We start from the raw sequence: 21,556 nt of genomic DNA, 5'->3' as shown, positions 1-21,556 counted from the left end.
GAATCGGTGACAGGAAATGCAGTACTCCTTCAATTTACTGGAAAGCCTGAACGATTGCCCCTTGTTATTGAATTTTTAAACAAATGCTAGTATATATATACGTTCATAGATTTAATTATCACGTTAGCGTGCTTCAACAATATTTTACTCATTAATGTCTTTTCGCGTCTGTTTCCTTTCAAGCGCTTCCTTTTCATCCATTCTCTGAAAGCCGATTTAGAGCCAATACCTTCAGAGGTCTAGTAGAATAGCGAGTTATGGTGCCTTGCTGTTTGTTTGGTTAACACTCTTTGCGCCGAGAAAAATAGTAGGGTTTGTGGATGTCTGCGCAATTCCTAAATGCTCAGCAGTGGTAAATTAAACACTAGCTGTTTAAGTCCAGGTTATTGTGGTGTGGTGTCACAAAGTAAGCCCCTAAATATCTGGTAGAAGTAAAATGCAATTGAAGAAAAAATTATTTTCCCTGAATCAATCAATTGAACTGTTTATTTGTGCCATCATGATACACATGACTACATTTTTATACTTTGATTGAATTCCTTTTGTAATTTACATACATGGAACAATCTTCACAAATTCCTTCGTAAAACAACAGAAGATTGAAACCAAGCAAAGAGATAATTTAAACACTGTGAAAAATCTTGGGATTTTCCCTTAACCATTACTAAAACAGTAAAACTAAGGACTAAAACGAATTTTTCGAGCCAGTTATGATATTTTTTTTTAAGTAACACAATACGAGTAAAAAAGTAGGCTTTTTAACCATTCACGATAGGTCGAACTGCTAAATATAGTAAAACAAGATTTATTAATTTTGTTTACGGAGGACTATTGAGAAAGTCCGGATTGAGAAAGAAGGTGACAATGTGTTTATAACTTTGTTAAAAGTTTGTAGCGGTTAAAAGATACGTCCCACTTCTTGTGCAGTTAAAATAAAGTGGTAGAGTTTCTGTTGATGATTTGAATTGGATACACGATAGATTTCTACAACATAATTTTCACACATATGAAACAGCAGAAAAGTGAAAAAAAAACTAATAGTTTAATTGAACTATTGAAAATGAATACGAAGTAGGAAAATTAAGCATTTTTGTGCCGATACTTGAAAAATCCGAAACAAGTCATATTTCCCTTTTTTAACACGTGAGAAAAATAGAAAATTCGTACTTTGCATTCTTCATTGCAAAGAAGAAAAATTTTATCTCCAAAGAAAAGATTATTGTCTTTTTAGTTTATTTTTAATCAAGCAGATCTGATAAGAAAGAAACGCAAACGTGGATTTTAGTCTTTAAAAAAAACCTGGCCTGAATCAACATTTTTTTAAGGAGTCTTATCTGTAATTTTATGGGGAGTGTTTTTTCGTCTCTTACTCTTAAAAATAAGAGATGGCCTTTGATCTCCCTGGATAGCCAAACCCATTCTTATACATTTTCATTCAAGAAATTTTTTGAAGCCAGATCTCTCATAGTCTAGTCTTTGTTCACGCTTCATACTTACCATTAAAAATACATAACATGTTAAGACTTATTTCTAACTTTTTACCATTCTTAACAAAAAAAAAAATAGAGGATAGAAGAGAAATTATCAATATTTTAAAAGAATTTTTTTATATTTATATACGAATCTAATAAACCTGAGCAGAGAGGTGGAATACCCCATCTTAGATTTCACCTGTCCTTTGCTGTAGTTCAGTGAAACGTAATAATTGCCAACCTGATAAGTTATTTAGATGCTAAATAGGTGTAAATAATGCAACAAAAATACTAATTGAATTAGATTTATAATATATTATCTACTGTCTAATAAATATAACGTTCTATTAAAATGTGTGCCTTCCATAAAACACACATTATTCTACATTTGTTCCTATTAAACAGAAAAAATGTATTCACCTATATTTTCCAAGTAATAAACTTTGTTCAACGAGTTTTAGTAATTTGAACTTCGATTCGATTGTATTTGCCCGATGTTTGTCGACTGATCAGATGTTGTTATTCTAATGATGTATATGTACACAAGTGAGCGAAGTGGGAAGTGATAAACAGCAATATGTTTATCGAATTCCTTCTGTCAGTTTATATGATTTTCTTTCACGACATGCTTTAGTTATGGGAAGAAATCTGAGAGTAATAAGAATTGATTTAAAACAACTAAATGAGACTACATAAGTTAAGATTTTTTTTATAAAGTTTAAATTTTCTGTGACTAGGAAGACAAGATGGCGGAAAGTCAAGGAAACTCAGCCTCTCGCTTTTCTCAAGGTGGTAAATATTACTCGTCGGGATAATTATATTTCATCTTTCTCAGTTACTATGTGTGTCATTTTTATTTTGTATGTTAATCTAACCTTTTCATTATTTAAGTGTTAATTGAATAACGCTTAGTTGTAAGTACGTGAAAGGTTAGGTGGTATGTGTATTTTATTTATTTATCACCCAGTAATTAATTTTTGTTTGTAATGAAGCTAAAGATTTATTAGTTAGATTTAGTTATGTGCCTCAGAGGTACAAGATTTATGATTTACATAATTGAGTGTTTGAATTGTAATGGAAGGTGTTTTCAGTATGTTTATTACAGCAATTAAAAAGGTTTGTAATATAAAATTTAAAAAACTGCATAAAACCACATCTTTGGTTACTGTATGTAACCTCATTACTCATTGCATGGTTTCCTTGATATGGAAATGATAAAAGTAAAGGATAAGGATTATTGTAATATGTTGCTTAAAGTAACTTTTTCTAAATATACAGAATTGTGCCCTTCCAGAAGATGTTTTGTAGGCACTTTCCAGGCTTCAGTGGAGTTACAGCTGTTAATAAACAAGTAGTTTAAACCCCCTCTATTATGTGTTAAATACTGAATCTAATAAATTTTTTTCTCATTTAATATATTGTGTTTGTTATATTTAATTCATTTGTTGTTATATTTAATTCATTTGCAAGTTTAATATTGTTTGAACTTTTTGATAACAAGGTTGGCTTTTGTATAGTGTTGGATATTGTGTTAATTATCTTACTGTCATACAAAATTTGAGCAATAGCTTTGTTTAAATCATTTGTTTGATATAGTATAATGAAGGGAATGATGTAAATTATAGATTTTTAGAACTATGCTTAGTCGTATATCACAGTGTGGTCATTGGTATAGTGATACCTTACTTTCAATGTTATCTGAATTTTCGTAATTACATTTTTTTGTGATAAGCTAACATTTTTATGATTAATCTAATATTCTTATTATTTTGTTTTTTGTACCTGTGCTTTTCCTGATCTAAATGTAAAAAATATACCTAGCCATTCTTCATAATGTTAATAATTAAATTAGTGACCAAAGTATACATTTAACATGTGCATTTAAAATTGATGACAATCATGGTTATGTGCTTTTGCTTGAAAGTTCTTTTGGGCCTATATTGGGGTTACATTAGAGTATTTGTTATATATTGCAGATATATTTAAAGTTGGATGGTTACAATACATCCATTGAATAATTTTTTGAATTGCAAAAATAGAATTTTAAGTTCCTTTTAAATAATTGTCTTCAGATGTAGAAACAGTTGTTTTGTTTGAATGAATGTGTAATAATGAGCATTAATAAACAGTAGAAAAGCAAGGAACTAAGAATACTTCCTTAAGACTCCGGCTCTACATATTTAAGTGAGAACCTAAATTTACATGATGTTCTTTTTAAAAGATTTAATTTGAACTATTTGTTTCATGGTTGGTAAGGTATGATTTAACAAATTGTAAACAGCTGTTCTGATACCAAACTTACTAAGTAAAAAATGCCTTTTTAAATTGAATGCCTTTTTTACTTATTTTGTTACTTTTTTAAATCTTTTTGTTACTTCTGCAATGTAAAATATTTTTTAAAAACTGGGAAATGACTGTTGTAGACAATTTTTTTTCTAAAACAATGCTGAAAGTTTGTTAATATGTTAAGATATATTAAAAGTCTATTTTCATTATTTATTCAAATACTTTAGAAAGTAGTAATAAAATTGTCCTATAACTTTGAAATAAATAAATTTTGAACTTTCTTTAGGAGGGTGTAAAGAAGGTTATTATTTAACAGGGGGTGTATTGAACATTTATGGAAATTAAATATTTGCTTTGTTAAATTGGAGAACATTTAAGAACACAAGCATTAGTAGGCATATGTTCTACATGTTTCTATACCGTCAGACTGATTCTTCTTTATCATATTAATAAATTAGTTTAGTTTTTGTTTCTAGTCATATCATGTAATGTAGGAGTATCATGTTTAATAAATAAGCTGGGTAGCCACCATGGAAGCTTTGATCCTTTCAGATTTTGAATGTTCTTTAAACATATTTTTTGATCAGACTAAGTGGTTAGCTGCCTACAAAACTAGGCTTTGCCTCATTATGTAGGATGAGCAACTTAAAACCAAACTGGTGCAACTAAACACAGTGGTGACATGTAACATTTTATAAAAAAAATGTAAATTAAATTAAATTAAATTCTGTATTCACATAAGGAAAAGTTCACATACATTTTTAGAAAAGTTGTTTGAAGTGTTCGAGTCATGCACTTCTGTATTCAAGTGATTATTGCTGCTTGCATTTGGGACACAGTAAGTTGACAAATAGGTTAATAATGTCATTAGTGATGCTTCAATGTGCTCTGAGATAATCACATAGCAGTTCATCACATTCTCCTTGTTTGTGTGTATTACGTGCCATTGCACCAGTGATTAAAAGTATCTCACAAATTTGGCAGTACTTAAAGGTGATGATGTGGCTTGTTTTTTTTTTTTAATAGAAAAAGTACTGTAAAATTATTGAAAATATTAAGTTAAACTTTAGTTATTTGCTGAATTTCTATTTAATGGTTTTTATTTATTTGTTTATTTATTAATAACTGAAGTTACTATTGTCTATTTATTATAATTCTTATTATATATGTGTATTTTTTCCTTCTTTTCTTTTAGTTGAAAAAAGAGGTAAACTAGTGATACCTCTATTTCATACAACTCCGAGAAATCACTTTGCTGATGATGCAGCTACTGAAAATGTTTGGTGAGTTATTCTAAATTATTTTTTTGTGATTATCTTTCAATGTTGATTACTTGATTTATTTTTTATCAGATAATTGTGTTATGCTTGAATTGGCTTTGTAAAAAGGTCATTTGATTTTTTCATATTTTAAAAATTAGCTTGGATGTCTGTGGTTGTAATTTTTTAAATATTGTGGTTAAAAAAGAGGGAAGCAATTTTCAGTAGTCTTCCACAGTTTATTGATTTTTTTTTTTATAAATCTGATTCCATCATATTATTCATTTTTTTTCCATTTTTTTGACAGTATTCTATTATATTGATGGCTAAGAATTAGCCATCCTGAGATTCCCACAGATGCTACATTTTTTTCTAGCCTTTAGTATGAAAAATTTGATATGAAAAAAATTTTAATTTAAAAGTTAGAAGTTTAAAAATGTAAATATACTAAAGAATGTTTAAATTAGTTTTAATAAATAAAATAAGCAATATCAATGTTTTGGGTTAGATGTACAAAGGATTGGAAGATAAAAAACCATAAAGTAAAGAACTTGAATATCTAGATAATATATTGAGGAAAATATAGTACAGTATTAGCAGCATTATTATTTTTATTATTAAATAATTATGGGAAACTACAGTTTCATTACAAGTTTACATATGAAGAAAAAATAAGAATGGTTTTCATAAAAAAAAAAATTATCTTTCATATGTAAGAAAACTTAAGGGACACCTGTAGATATGGTGAAAGATGTACTGGGAACCAAGGAGTGGTGTGGACCTGGAATTTCTGGAACTGGAAGTGATTCCTTTGAAATTTGTAGAATTTGTTTAGAGCCAGGCGAACAAAGTTTTGATTACAAGAATGTCTGGTTCCTTAAAAGTTATATAGTTGTAGTTATTTGTGTATTCTCATATCTCTGTAAGATAACTGTTAACACACCATACACACACACATACTCACCAAATTAATAGCAAGCTAAGTGTATCAATGTAAACTTGAAATGATTATGACAAATATCAGTTCTAACGTATGATAAAGGTAATGCAGCCTCTTTAAATATTATCTGAAATAATATTTAAATAACATGATAAATCAGTTGATTCAAGAATTATTTACCATGTAAATTGATAATCTTACATCTAGCTTGCTCTTAATTTGGTGTGTTTTTATATAGTAAAATAACTGGACAACCAGTTTTATATAGAGATCATGCTGGTTTCTTGTTTGACTGTTGCTTGGTTTGATTTCTGACATTCATTTTTTCAAATGTTCATCATAGAAAAAATAATCAATATTTTATTGATTATGTGAGTGTTATTTCTAGGTAATTAAACAATCAAATATCACATTTAACCAAATTACTAAATATAGGTACTGTATTAAATATTTTTTGTGCAGTGTAATTACATTTGAAATCAATAAAAATTACTTATTTGTGTCTTGTTATTTGGATCATAGTCTTTTGTCAGCCATTGCTATGAGAATTTATTGCAATAGACTTAGTATGATGTGAAGCAGTGCAACGTTTTTTGTTTTACCATTTATTGTTTCTGAATAATTTTTCTGTTATTAATTAAATTTAATTACAATGAAACAATTCTAGATATTAAATCTGTGTCATTTGTATAATAAAAAGTTCTAAATTGTGTTCATTTTGGAGTATAGTTTTAAGATTTTTGGACCTAAAGTTTAATTAATTATTGGCTTCAAATTTAGCAAATTTATTTAATGGATTGTTTTAAGATAATATATTATAACAGTGTGACCAAATTAACATTGAATGCGGAAAAAAATGTGAACTGGAAACTTCTAAATCTCTCAGTTGACTAAACAGTCACATGGGGGTTATAAATATAGATGGGCTCTGCAAGCTTCTTACAGCTGTTCATGGATTGTATATTAAGTGTTGCTATTTTCTTTTATTATTAAAAACAGATAAAAAATATATATATATATTTTTTATTATTATTTTTACTATTTATATTGAGTATACATATTAATATGTAATTTTCTTCTTCAAGGGTAGGCCTAAAAAACTATTCAAATTATCCAGCTTTTCCTTTCAGTAGTTTCTATCCAGAACCATTTCTTTCCAATTTTCTACCAGCAGAACTTCTAGTCAAAACTACTTGGATCTATTCACCTTGGTCTTGATCTGCCTATATGGTCTTTGTCCAAATAGATTAACTGAGATTTTTTTTTAGCCAGTCTTGTGATATTTCTGAGTGTCTGTGTTTCACAGCCATAGAGAAATCTTGGCCAAACTATTGTCTTGTTTACAGTCCCAGCTAAGTATTTTACGATAAGGCTAAGTTTTGAATACATGATTTAAAGCAAAAAATGTTCTATTTGTTGCAGTGATTCTGGCTTTAATTTTTGGAACTCCTCTTTTTGTAAAGACCGAGCTCAAATATTTGAATTTTTTACCCTTTTCCTACCTTCAAAGTTAAGGGGTTTCTTTCATTTTTTTACCATTGTTCCTTGAAATTAAGAGGTATTCTATACTTCCCTGGTTGATGTTTAGTTCTACTTTCTTTGTATTTATTTTAAGCACCTCCACCATCTTAGTAAAAAAGCTCCTTCTTGGTTTCATCTAGCAGTGCCAGATCGAAAGCATATGCTAGCATCTGAGTATCAAGTACCCCTACATTAATTACTCCACTGTACTTTTTTCAGAATTCCTTGACAATTTTCTCCATTACCATATTGGACAGAATTGATAAAATCTCATCTCTCATCTACAGTGCTGTCATAATTGAATTTTTCATTTATACCATTTACTTCGACTTTTGATGTTGAATTAGTCAGGCATTACTTCACCAGTGACACTATTGTAGGACTTTTAGAAATCTATGAATAGAATATGCATATCTCTTATCAAATTCCCATCCTTTCTCCATGATTTTCCTCAGAATAAATATCTAATCATTAGTAGATTTATTTGGTCTCAATCCGCTTTAATATTCCCCTATCTACACTTTCAGTTGTCAATGGAGTTTATCTAATATGAACCTCCAGTGAGAGGTTCATATACATAAAACTTAAAAAGAAAATTTCCTGTGTAACTAATACAATCTGTTTATCATTCTTTTTATATATTTGACAGATTATTGCTGATTTCAATTCTCCAGGTAACTTTTCTTCTTTCAATGTTTTATAGATTAACTGGTGAACACTTTTTTGTAGCTTTTCTCTACCATGTTTCAACATTTCTGCTGTTTTGGTATCTGCTTCTGCACTCTTATTTTTCTTTAGCCTACAGATTAGACTCCTAATTTCTTACAAGGTTTGTGGTTCTGAGAACATTTTTACTTTCGTTTTAACAGTAATGACCGGTTGATTTGGTGGTTTGCAAATGAACAGTTTATTAAAATATTCAGTCCAGCAGTTGTTAATATTTCATTGGTCATTAGTAAATTACCATCTTTGCCATAGGCTTCCTGAAGTCTGACACCTTTTCTTAAATTGACTTGAACAGTTCTCTTGCTTTTGTGTCAACCTCCTCAAGTACTTCAGTTTCTCTTATCTTTTGATAATATCAAAACTTTCTCTCCTATCTTTTTGATTAGCATCTTGTAGCCATAACATCTCTAGCTCTCTTTCTTTAATGAATTGTCGTTTTACATTCCTACTTACCAGATTTTCTTTTTCCCTTCTCCCTCTTAATAACCTCATCAGCGGCTTCTGTCAGGGTTGATCTAATCCTATTTCAATTTTCTTCTACAATTTATTCTGAATAGAGTTCCTCAGATAATTGTCAATCTGTTACCGAAATTACATTCCAATTTATTCTTCCTTCAACTTTGTGTTGTTAAAAATAATTCATTTTGCTCTTGACCTGTGGTTCCTCCGTAATTTGTATATTTATGGTTCTCTTCACAAGAGAGTGGTCTGATCCGTACTCTGGTCCTTTAGAATTCTCAGTCAAAGTCTGTTTCTCCTTTCAACCAAAATGTAGTCAGCTTGATTTGACTTTACTTCCACCTGGAGATACAATTACTTTTGTGTGTATATTTTTGTGGAAATCCTGTTCATTGAATTTCTATTTTGAAGTAGAATGCTAAATTTGTCAAATGCATTCTAAATATAAGGAACACTGCCCGATTGCTGAAATACGTCTAAATCTCTTTGCATTGAGATCACCTAATATGATTTTGGTGTACATTGGGTCAGCCTTCTCAGGTATTTTCTCTAGTTCCTGATAGAAGATATTCTTTTTTTCATAGTCTTCCTATGTGAGGAAACAGATGCATGGGATTTGACAAAAGTTATCTGTCTGGTTCCTTTCTCTACTGCTATTTTCAAAAGTCTTTGTGAGTAGAAAGTAAATACTGTAATGCTACCTCTGACTTAGTTATTACAAAGCCAGTTCTGAAGATATTTCTTTCTCAACAGAAAACCCATAAAAGATTGTTGGGCTGTTCATGCTTAAAATCTTGACTTGGATCACAAAAATGCAGTGATTAGGTTTGAGTTACTTTTGCAGCTACTGCTTGATAAAGTGATTTTATCTTCTAGGGCCCAAAATTCATACAGCTTTTCAGTTCTGTCTTGTAACTCCAATTCCTGGATCAACTTCAAAGTTTTGTTGTTGCTTTGTTTAACAGTACTGGTTTTTGTAGTCGAGCTGTTTACCCCCAGACCAACCCCCGTGTTTGGAAGTCCTGGTAATATTTTATTGAGCTTTTTTCCACTAGCCAAACGCCAAAGCAACAGTACCTGTCAGTTCATGAGAGGTATTTCATTTCCCCCAATCAGTAGATCCATCTTCCAGAGGTCAGGTTCCTCTAAGGATTTATTTTTCATTTATTTGTTTCATTTATTATATAGTTTTTTTTTAATTTTATCTTCTATATTATTGTCTTTTCAGTATTTGTTTTGTGATTAACATCATAAACAAGGGCAATCTACAAATATGAAAAAATAGTTTTGTTTGTAGGAAAAGGTAACTAACTAATAGTATTTTCTTAGGAAAGAGATATTGTCACATGTTTGCAGATTGACAAGGATATTGAGAGATAGCTTATTAAAGAATTTCTTATAAATTCAATTTTTCAACCATTGTCCAAAACTGAATACTTGTAACGCACTCTTCACTGATTGTGTTACATACACTCCAAATGCTTCTGGACACTGTGATCATTTTTATTGCACACAGAACTAATAAACTTGAAAACAGCTGTCACTCCAGTGGTCCCTGGCCATATTTGTATCTCAAACTACAGTACCAATACCCGACCTGGTCTTTGATTGTCAAAGCATAATAATTTACTTTGTCTACACTAACGATTTTCTACAAGTCCTTTCCTAAAAAGAATCCCTTTTTGTCTCTTCTAGATTCTTCTTCATTTTCCCTCCCAGTTTCTTCCCTCTGGAAGCTTGTCTATCAGTTACAGTATCATTAGCAATGTTATTAAAAAGTTTGATAAAGAGAAGAAAAACAGGTAGATCACTTCATTTACTTTAATCATAAGCTGTTTTGTGTAAATTGTTGCTGATCACAGCGTTGTACCAATCAAAGTCCTAACAGTGTTAATTTGATGATGCAATAATTTTTAATGCTATTAAGAGAAAAGTAAGTAAAATTACAACATTTCTCCTTCAATTAGCAGGCTTTATCAAGTGCAGTTAAAAAAAAAACCCTAAAAAATCAATCTTAAGTGCAGCAATATTGGATGAGTCCATATATAGTGATGCAGTTGATAAATATATCTAAACCATCCATCAATCAACCACAACATGGAAACCAAAACAAATCGCAAACCCACTCAACACCCTCCACAAACAAACTCCACCCCCCACACAGCAATCAAATTAAATAAAATATTATATTACATTACAATCCAATCCTAGCATACAATCCAATCCATTAATATCTGATCTGTTATTAATAAAATTTTTATATTTAATAATATGAATCATTTATAGCACCAATATCCTGGTATTAAATCATAATCCAGAATTTTTACTTACTCATATTAACTATCTTTATTTTCTTTTTCGTGTTTGGATAAGAAACAATTTTTTAAATATTAAATATTGCATGATCTGTCCTATATACTGTCCCTGGCAGTCATTAACACCGAATGCTATATACTATATTAGACTGTTTAAGCTTCTCATTTGGCGATTTCAGTTTAGAGAAAAAGTGGTTCAAATCGTTGGAAGTTTTTAAACACCACCAATTTTTGTTTCAAAACATTTTTTAATCTTTTCAGACAAATTCTGGATGTATGGATTGATTATACAGTGTTTACAATCGTTTTCATCACCCACAGTAACTCCCATGTTGTTGTTGTTGTTGCTGCTTATATTACCTTCAGAACTGATAATTCTATAAAACCTATCGGTAAACATTGTTAACAGTTTTGTGGGTGAATTATCTTTTAACAAAAGATTTTTTCTCTTAAACCTTCCTTCTGTTGATTGGGTCGGTAAACAGTAGAACTCTCCTAAAAAATATTTTACTGCAGCCCTTTTATATGACATGGGTTGAGCTGACAGTAATCTGCTAGAAGTCTTCTAGTGAACCTAGTGTATATTTTCCTATTCTAATGGGATATAATCATATCCAGAAACACCAAACATTTATTATATTCCACTTTTCTTGTGAATTTAATGTTGTTATGGTAGTTGTTAAATTCATCCTGTACTTCCTCAGTTTGGTTCTCTGGCAAACATAATAAAATATTATCTACGTATCTTTTACAGAAAGCCCCTCACTTTGGCCATTATGTGGGATTTACAAATCCATCACTAAATTTACCAAACATGCAGAAATAGGCATTCCCATGACCAAACCATGACATTGTTCATAAAATTTATCCTCAAATTTGAAAAACATGTTATTTATACATAATTTAATTCTGCAAATAAAATCTTCTTCATTTATATTGGTGAACTGTTGAATATCCTCCTATTTACTTTTGATTGTATGTATGGCGAATTCAACAGGTATGCTAGTATATAAAGAAACCACATCAAAAGACACAAGTCTGTAATTCTTCGGTACAGTTTGTTGACATATAAAATTCCCAATTGTCTGTAACACTAAACTCATTTTTCCCCACTACTTTTTGAATTAAAAAAAATATAACTAAAAATATATAACTACATAAAAATATTTTTTTGTAAGGAAATTTAAAATAGCTATTCATAGTACACTTATAGTATTTAATGAAGGAAAGAGCTTTGTGGAAAATATTAGGTGTATGGGTTTACTCCTGGAATGATTCTTATGTTTTTGATTATGGAAAATAGAGAAAGATTGTATGAAAAAGTAAAATTACAGCACAAAAGAAGCTAGACTTCAGAAAAGACAAATGAAAAGAAAATTGAAGATTATTTTAGAGCAGATTTATACTAAAATCAAATAAGCAAATATTATTTTTAAATTAATATTTCAGACTTTTTTCAATTTTAAGAATAGATTCTCAGATTTAATAAAAAATCCTGTTCAGTTAATTGAAAATGAAGTAAACCTTGTTGAATTGACATTAAGAAATTAATGAATCATGTTCAAAAACAATTTCAAGAAAAATGTGTGATAACTAGAAAAAAAAATACTGGTTTTATAAGAAGTTTCAGTATGATTATGGTCTGTCTATTTTACTTTACAAGGTAAATGCAGTGTCATTAAATTTTCAGCAGTAAATCTATGATGTCTTTGCCAAGATTGCATTAAAGAATTAAAAGACCTACATATAGAAGGTTTGACAACATCTCTCTTCTCCTAAATTTATTATAAAAATAGAGAAATAAAATCAGTGCTTCAGAATAGAAAAAGAAAATTTTAAGTTCTGCCCCTATAGAGTTAAATGAAACAAATACATCATTATATTTATAAATTTCAGCTTTTTTAACCAAAAGGTTTTTTTTAATTTCTTTTTGTTATTTTGTTTTGACTTTGATTGATTTTGATAAATATTGTCTATAAAAATGAATGTGGATAATTTAAATGAACTGTTTGTTTACTGTATTTATTATAAACATTTAAAAAGAATGTTTGCGCTAATTTTAAAACTTCATTGTCCATGGTTTTACAAAACCATCCAACTTGGTAGCTCAATTGAGAGAGCAGTTTCCTGACATACTGAAACCTAGATTTTCATTTACCAGCTTGGGGGTATGGCATCTTTTTAATTTTTGTGAACACAGTAGATCTTGCTTGTGCATCATGTAATATTTATTTAATAATTTTTCATTTAAAAGATCTAATACACTATGAATGCATTTGCCTGCTCATGATTTTCCCCCTTTAATCTTTTTTTTTTTTTGTAGTAAGTCAAATTGAAGTTGTTAGAAGAGTAACGAGTTAATAACAATAAATCAGATAAATGTTTTAATAAAAAGTAATTATTTATTTTATTTTAATTTTATTATTATGCTGTTTAAAGACACTGTTTATTAAACTATTTTAAACAAAACTATAATCTTGTTTAGAATGCATTGCCTTTGTTTTTAATTGATAGTTCATCTGTTAAGTCATCACCATTAATCCCTGACTGGGACTCTTACTCTTTAACACTATGGGGATTGGCATCTCCACGGGGCTAGCCTATACATACATCTTTTACTCCCACTATACAGTGTGCTGCTGAACCTTTTACACCATACACATACACAGATTACAACATATACACTTACAGAGCAACACAACAACACATTATACTATTTTTTCTTACTCATACACTCGGTAATGTTGCAACAACTTATGAAATGTAACCATAACACTAGGAGGAAACTGTCATGTTGATGGGTGGATGGCTCTACATAGTGAGTCTCAAACGATGTCCTCTGGACACCAGGGTAAACCCAGTTGTTTGCAGTCCTAATTCCAGTACGTGCGCATCCTGCTAGAGTGTTCCATTAAATTGCTGGTACTTGTGGGAACCATATAACAGTCTCAAATAATAATCTCTCGGCACATGAAAAAACCAACGAAAACACAGGGTTTGAAACACTTCGATTGAATTTGTCAGTCGAAAATCTAGCTAATAATAAAGAAACAAGTAATGTTATTAAGGGAGTTAAATTCTCTTGTATCGATTTCTTGTTGCTGAGGTATAATGAGTAAGGGAAATCCTTTGCTAAGGTTTCTCCCTTCCTGATTAATAAGTGCATCATCACAGCTTGTGGTTCTTTGAAATCTGTAAAAAAAAGTTAGGAGTTGTGCCTTCCTGAGCAATTAAGAAAACTCATAGCCCTTAAGTGTATAAGGAAGGACAGAGTGATGGTGGAGCCGTATAGAACGCTCAATTTCAGCAAGGGAGTGATCTTTTGTCGTGACTTCTGACATTGAATTGCCTGAAATTACAGAAGAGTTGTCACTACAGTCATTCTCATCTTTGCAGAGGATTATGAGAAAAGAGAACTGTGTTGATGTGCCAACTTTCTCGCTTGTTTGTAAATTTTTCTCCTACCATTCCTGATCAAATAAAAGTTGGTTACCTTTCTGCTCATGTGCGATCGTGTATAACAAACCCAAGATGCTGCTTTCATTGACAGGGTTTTGTCACAACAAAGATGGTTGCAGGAAGGAACAAGTTGCAAATGTACAGGACATGATGAAGCACTTGCGCTGAAATACAAAATTGTGTTAATTGTAAAGGTCCACACTCGGCAAAGTTGTGAGAATGCTCTATTTATAAGGAAGGAAAGGCTGCTACATTAAAGATCTGCATCAAGCAGAAAGTCTCCATTCGTGTAGGTCATCGGGAGTACAGAAAATCCCGTAACATAAGGAACCCTGTACAACTTGCTGTTAGTTTTGTCCATGTTCTCTCTTAACAATATACAGAAAGAATGAATGCCCATCATGCAAAAAACTAACTAAAATAGTAGAAGCTTTATCAGACCAAGTACCCTCATGGCTGCTATCACAGCATTGAGTACTGGCAAGAAGGTAACTTCTATAAAAACTGTTGGTGGTTATCTAAATCCACTTCAGTTGTTACACCAACACATAAGCTTCTTGCTGCACCAATCATGCAGCAAACAACCAAGGTCATTATGAAAAAATCTATTAAAACATCATTGCCTGATGCGGCATCTCTGTCTTCCCAGGGTTCCAAGTCCCCCCCCCACCATCTCGAGGTTTCTACAAGGATATGATGGCAGATGTGCAAAACACTTCTTAAAGGTTATAAAATCAAAAAAGAAAAACCAAACAGTATTTATTGCTAAGTATTCTGCATGCAGAGTTTTTATGTGTAATGAAAAATTATTTCCTATGGCTACAAATATTATTCAGTGGAATGTTTTTGGTTTCCATTCTTGGGCCGCAAGAACAGGTGTCTTACTTAATAGCTTTCGAAATGTACTTCAATTCGTTGAATGGTTAATTTTGGGCAGTTGAATGCTCAGGGTGCTTACATTGCACAGATTGAATTAGGTTAGGTTGTACATCGATGGAATCTGGATGTTTCTTGAGGGCTCAGCAGCTCCTGTTACTTACTGTGATGGGGGACTATAAGACCATTTCATATGAGGCAGTTCTAATTATTGCAGGTGTTAAACCAATTGACGTCCTTGCATCTGTTACATTAACGAGTTAAGTTACGTTATGCTGTGAAGAATCAGGTGAACTGACTGCACATATAGAGTTATATTTAGCAACATATTCAGGAAGTAGAGGAGGAAGGATTTGGTATTGGCAGAACAGGTGGGATGAGACGGCAAATGGGGGCATAGAGGTGATGTTATCGAATGTTTTACGATTTCTTACGGCCATCCGTTTATATTCAAATATTTAAGTTTTCTGTAGTATGTTTCAGGGATTTATACCATTTGGTATATATCAGATGGTAATTTTATTCTTTTAATTTAAACTATTAATGTGGTTAATGTGCTCTTTTTCATTGTGGTTTTATTTTGCTTTTAGCATAATTATTTCATAGGAATTTCCATTTATGATGTGTTTTTATGTTACTGGGGTTTAGGTTTTAATATTAATATATTACTTTTTAAATATCTTGTTTCGGCGCTGATGAGAATACTTTTTATGCATCCAGAAAAAAATCCCCATTAACGAGTTCATGGCATAAACACTTATAAGTAGGATTAAGTTATAGGCAAGTGATAAATATGTTTTTTCTTGTACGTTACATATTTAGCAGTTTAGAGTCAAATATTTGGAACGGTAAAAACTTTCCACCAAAAATTTCATGAAAGGTTTACTCAAGAGCTGGATTTTTATAAAAGTCCTTATTTTAATGGAGACTTTTTCTTTAATATAAATTTGTAGTTGTTTCGGAACAGTCAAAGAACTTACTGAGATTTAGAGATCGTTTAGTGTTAAGGTCTTTACATCTACTCAACTCCATTGCCTAGCCAAAGTTATTTAACCTCTAAATATCAACACTGATTACTGCTGACTTGATTTCAATAAACTGCAACAATTATAAAAGTCAACCATACTTCTTGGAAGTTTTGCCTCTTCAAGAAAATTTATCAGACTTTCAAAGATAATTTTAATTATGTAGTTAGCATTCCTCGGTTTGATGCATTCTCTTTGACCATCCCATTCCAGCTTTAATAACACCTGCTACCATTTGAGCAGATCCTGTTTCTGACTTGGTGTTGTTCTTCCCAGGTTCAGTAATCACAATATACAAGCTGCACAAATTCCAATTTATTTATACACCTGAGTCCCCAAATAAAATAGCTATACATTTAAGTCAACCTTACAATAGACTGGAACAGAATTGTATAGGGAAAACCAAGAATTACTTCTGTTTCTGCCCCGCATGCATAGTACAGGACTCAACATCATATTCATCTTACATACTGCTCAACCATTTGCTGCTTCAAAAATTAAGGATTAACATTGTAAACACTACCCCGAAATATGTATACGTTCTAACAGTGTCTTCCAGTGTGTTCCATTATTGCCTATGCTAACATTGAAAATCTTGGGTTTTTTTATTTATTTACAATCAGTATTCTGTTTATCCCACATTTATTGCTTAAAATGTTAAGTTCTGAACATCCCTTCAGTGTTCAGTGTCAGAAACATTAAGAACAAATTGCATCTAAGTGACTCCTTGTCATGCAATGTAATTATACAGCACTGTTTATTATATTCTCCTATTACCACATACTGTGTAGTTTAAATTTGCAGTATTAGCAGTAAAAATTGCATTCTAATATCTATGTTGTAACTAGTTACCCAATGAATAGCAAATTAAAATGGAATGTTGTTCATTTTTAATATTAATAATTAAGTACATCTGTTTTGTTATGCTGAATGTCCCTGAATAGTTTTCTACGAAGAACTTTTTGTTCGTAGCTTGTTTTTCTGTTTAGCCTCCAGAACCACCATAAGGTATTACTTAAAGAGGTTGAATGAGCAAATAATATGTATGAATGTAAATGAGGTATAGTCTTGTACAGTCTCGGGTCGACCGTACCTGAGATATGTGGTTAATTGAAACCCAACCACCAAAGTTGTGGTCTTGTAAAATGAGATTATTTAAACAGTTATTTAAAAATTGAGAAAAATCATTTTATATGTACTTTTCTTCAATATTAATCTGTAAGTAGTACTGTAATTTTAAAAATGGTTATTATTCTGAAATTACTGTTTGAAAATGTTGAAAATAATCATAATATCTATTTTATATATATATATTTGTAGTTTTTGAATTAATTTATTTTGTTAAGTAATAATACATCATATTAATGGCATTATATTATAAAATAGATGAAGTTATTTAATTTTATTCTTAGTATTTGAAGAAGTAACAGTAGTTAATTCATTGTTTTCATTTGAAGTGGTGGTGGTGGTGGTGTCTGATTGAGTATATGTTGTTTTTACGACATCCTTCAATTAGCTTAATATTTTATAAATTTATTTTTATCTGTTTCCAGTTTTTTTCTTTTATATCTTTTATTTTAAGTTTATATACACTTGTGTGTTTGATTGCTTTATCTTTTTTTTTTAATTTCACTACTTTACATTCTTATCAAATAAATATTTTTTTTTTTTTTACTCGATTATCATTTTCTGTAAGTAATTTTTTTAAATAAATTTATCAACAGCTGAATTATTTAATTTATAATATTGTTATTTAAATATTAATAATATTTATAAAAATATTAATACCAGCTCATAACTTAAAGTTAGATATATTTTAAGGCAGTATAGTCTGAAATGAGTATTTTACAGAAATATCAGTTAATAAAAACTAAAATGTTGTGTATATATTGTTTTTTTGAAGAATAGATTATATATATTTGATTTGTTTTTATTAATAAAGCTGTGGTATTCACAAAAATATTTTTACCAAAAAAATTGATTTAATCAGTTCTCTTTGATTGTGATCAATGATCAATGTCATTGTTAATAAATGATATGCCTAATAAAATAATTTGGGTGAGATGAGATGTCACACCCAAAGGAGAGACATCTTTTAATCCTTAAGTTATTTTGTCTTGCCTTACAATCGTAATTTACATTAAAAATAAGTAAAACACATTAATTATTAATGCAGTATTAATATCTAATGTAAAAAAAATAATAAAAGTTAACAGCAGAAAGGAAATGAAAAAAATTGCATCTTATTTTGAGTGGTGCTGAAATATTGAAGAAAAATTTGAAACTTAACATTGATTATACTTATTTTACATTTTCAGCCCAGGATTTAAACCATAGGATTGATACTTGGGAGTATATGATGTGTTGCAATTCTTTTATTTCTCTTTTACCCTAATAATTTGTTCATTTTTTTCTGTTATTACTGCAACAAGTAAATATCATTGAATTGCCAACTATTTTCATTGATTTAAATTGTTATTGTAGAGAAATGACAAAAAATTAAACAGAATATAAATCTATGGATGGATATTATACAAAGATAGAGTGTAAAAACGTAAATAAAAAGAAAATGTTACACAGAATTTGGGCTAAACAGGTTGGAACTGGGAGACTAGAGATAATTATATTGGATCTCTTAATAATTCCTAGAGCTGTTGTATTTTATATTATTCTCATCAAATAATAGATTGTTTTTCTGCATAAAAATATTTTACTTGTTCCAGTTTGCTTCCTTACTTTGCTTGACCAATTTTCATTACTTACTATCTAATTAACTATAGTTTATCTGTAGTACAACATATTCAACTTAAAGGAGGCTCCCCATCACTCAGTAGTTGGTGTAAGATGAATAAAATAATTTGGAAGATGTTGGTATGACTGGAGTTGAGGAGGAATGTTTTATTGCCTGCACATTTGAGCATTGCCAGTCTTGTGTTGAGCATTGGCTTGTTGTTGTTCGTTAAAATGCAGTTAACTGGTAAAGAAAGTTTATTCGTGATTGAAACTTATTTAGAGATGAAATCTCATGTTGTGTGTCGGCACAAGTTCAGGAAGAAGTTTGAAAAGGAAGCATCAGTGAAAAGTGTTGTTAAAAAATTAGTGAAAGAATTTTGTGAACCAGGTGTAGTGTTAACCAAAAACGTACCTTACACACAAGTCAGTTTTAATGACACAGGTCATGCAGGACTAGTGTCCTGCACGAACTAGTGTTCTGATATCCACGATCAGGACACTGATCGTGGATGTCCAAAAGGTCATCTCTTGGACATCCAAGAGATGTGCAAGATTACACTTCATTTACATTCATCCATATTATTTTCTTTCACCCTCTGAAGCAATACCTTATGGTGGTTCCGGAGGCTAAACAGAAAAAGAAAAGGTTTCAGTTTCCTAAGTCCCCGATAAACACTAGCCTCTTCAATTTTTTCCTGTGAGTTTGTTCGTTTTGTTTAGGGTTTGAATAAATCCAATAGATGGAAAATCTGAGAATTTTAATTCCTCCTAAATTGCTACACAAGAAAAAAAATTCCTTAATTTTTAAAAAAATATTTTTAATACGTAAAATTCATTAAGATTTATCTAGAGTTGGATTTATTCAGTGAAATACATGGAATCATAATGTTTAAAAACCCTTTTATCATCAGGTATTTAGAATCAATCCAAGAACAACATGGAATGTTAGTCGGGGGCGGGTTTCTAGTTTAATAACCCATTATGTTCAATAACCCTCTGGGCCTCACAATGTTCATGAAAACTGAGATTAGTTACCTTATTGCCCCAAACTGGTTTCATGTAGTCTTTGTTCCTACTCTACGTTATTATGATACTGATTTGAATTTTATATTTGTTCATTTTCTTTTTCTGGTTGTTGAACTCTTATGACTGCCTTTATTTAATTTATTCTGTTTGTAGAATTCCGTTTACAATTCCTAATTCTGTTTATGTTGGGGTTTATGTGGTGCTTAAATATTTCATAGTTATTCCATTTACATTTACTTCTGAAAATCTGTTTTGCGTAATAGTCTATCATTTGAACAGCATTTTGTTTGGTAATGATCTATCTGAAAGTTTCCTTGCCTGAAAAAATTGTTTTAATTGCTTTTTATCAAGTGGCATTTAAATTATAATAAATTAATGAATTTTGGTATTAAAATTACTTATTAAAACATTTTTGAATTTATAAAATTCAAAAATGTTTTATTCTTTTCCAAAATCAGTTTTTGATAACACCCATCAATCATAAAATGAGTTGACATTTTAATTTTTTAATAAAACACTTATTTGATAATTGATAATATTTTTGCTTTATTAGAATGTAGTGACATGGAGGTTATGTATGATGCAAAACATCTGACAAATGAGAGCCCCGTTCTTGGCTGCATATGTTAACTCTTTTGACATGAAAATGCCAACATGTTCTGGAAATTTTCCAAAACATGTTGATGTAATTACTGGGAAATGTCGGTAATGTTGTGTTGAATTTCTTCTTTCAGGTCCTAAATTTTTTGTGATTTATTGATGTACACTTTATCCTTAAGATAATCCCAAAGAAAAATGTCCGATGTTGTCAAGTCATATTTTCTTGGTGGCCGATTCACATCACTTCACTGCGAGATAACTACCATTAAATTTTTTTTTGCAATAACTGCATGGTTTCATTGGTAGTTGTGGCATCTTGAACCATCTTGTTGAAACCACATGTCTTCCACATGCATATCATTAATTTTAAAACATAAAAAGTTTGGAATCATCTCACAATATCAAACTCCAGTAACGGTAACAGCATCTCTATTTTCATTTTCAAAGTAAGGATCAATCAATCAATCCCGCGGCTCAAAATCGGTACCAAACCGTGACTCGTTGAGGATGTGTAAGAAGTTGATATATCCATACATTAGTTATCCAGTTTTATTTTTATTCATATATTGTTTCTCTTATAAAAGTTAAAAAGCAGGGCATTGACTACCTACATCCTTATACTGTTCCTTTTAATTAATCTGATTTTGTACAGATTGTGCATATAACTCTTCTTTCTTTATTAAACATTTTTTCATTGTTTAAAGCGGTTTACAGTAGTAAAACTGTTGACAGGAGTACTGTGAATAGGTGGGCATTGAAATTTCACAAATGTGAAGCTGGTAAAGCAATAGTTGAGGATGCGCCTCACAGTGGACGACCAGTTTCTGTGACTGGCAAGAAATATCGAAAGGAGGTGGAT

The 21,556-nt window shown here is 30.5% G+C and overlaps 1 protein-coding gene across 4 annotated transcripts in view; it reads left to right on the top strand.

Moving 5' to 3' along the window:
* The first annotated feature begins 1,986 nt into the window (after nt 1-1,986).
* LOC142329829 (dual specificity mitogen-activated protein kinase kinase 4-like) overlaps nt 1,987-21,556 on the top strand; it is a 43,350-nt gene continuing 23,780 nt past the window's right edge. For 2 of the 4 annotated variants that reach the window (XM_075374690.1, XM_075374688.1), the window contains exons 1-2: nt 1,987-2,261; nt 4,954-5,041. In XM_075374690.1, coding sequence (XP_075230805.1) covers nt 2,219-2,261; nt 4,954-5,041 — 131 coding nt within the window. In that variant the 5' untranslated portion in view covers nt 1,987-2,218. Of the gene's footprint in view, nt 2,265-4,953; nt 5,042-21,556 lie in introns of all 4 variants that reach the window. The other 2 variants (XM_075374689.1, XM_075374687.1) reach the window with 1 other exon arrangement.

This window comes from Lycorma delicatula, chromosome 9 (assembly GCF_047948215.1).
Source record: "Lycorma delicatula isolate Av1 chromosome 9, ASM4794821v1, whole genome shotgun sequence".
In the NCBI taxonomy this organism is placed as follows: domain Eukaryota; kingdom Metazoa; phylum Arthropoda; class Insecta; order Hemiptera; family Fulgoridae; genus Lycorma; species Lycorma delicatula.
Note: the sequence above shows the minus strand (reverse complement) of the source record. Positions and strands in the feature narration are given on the sequence as shown.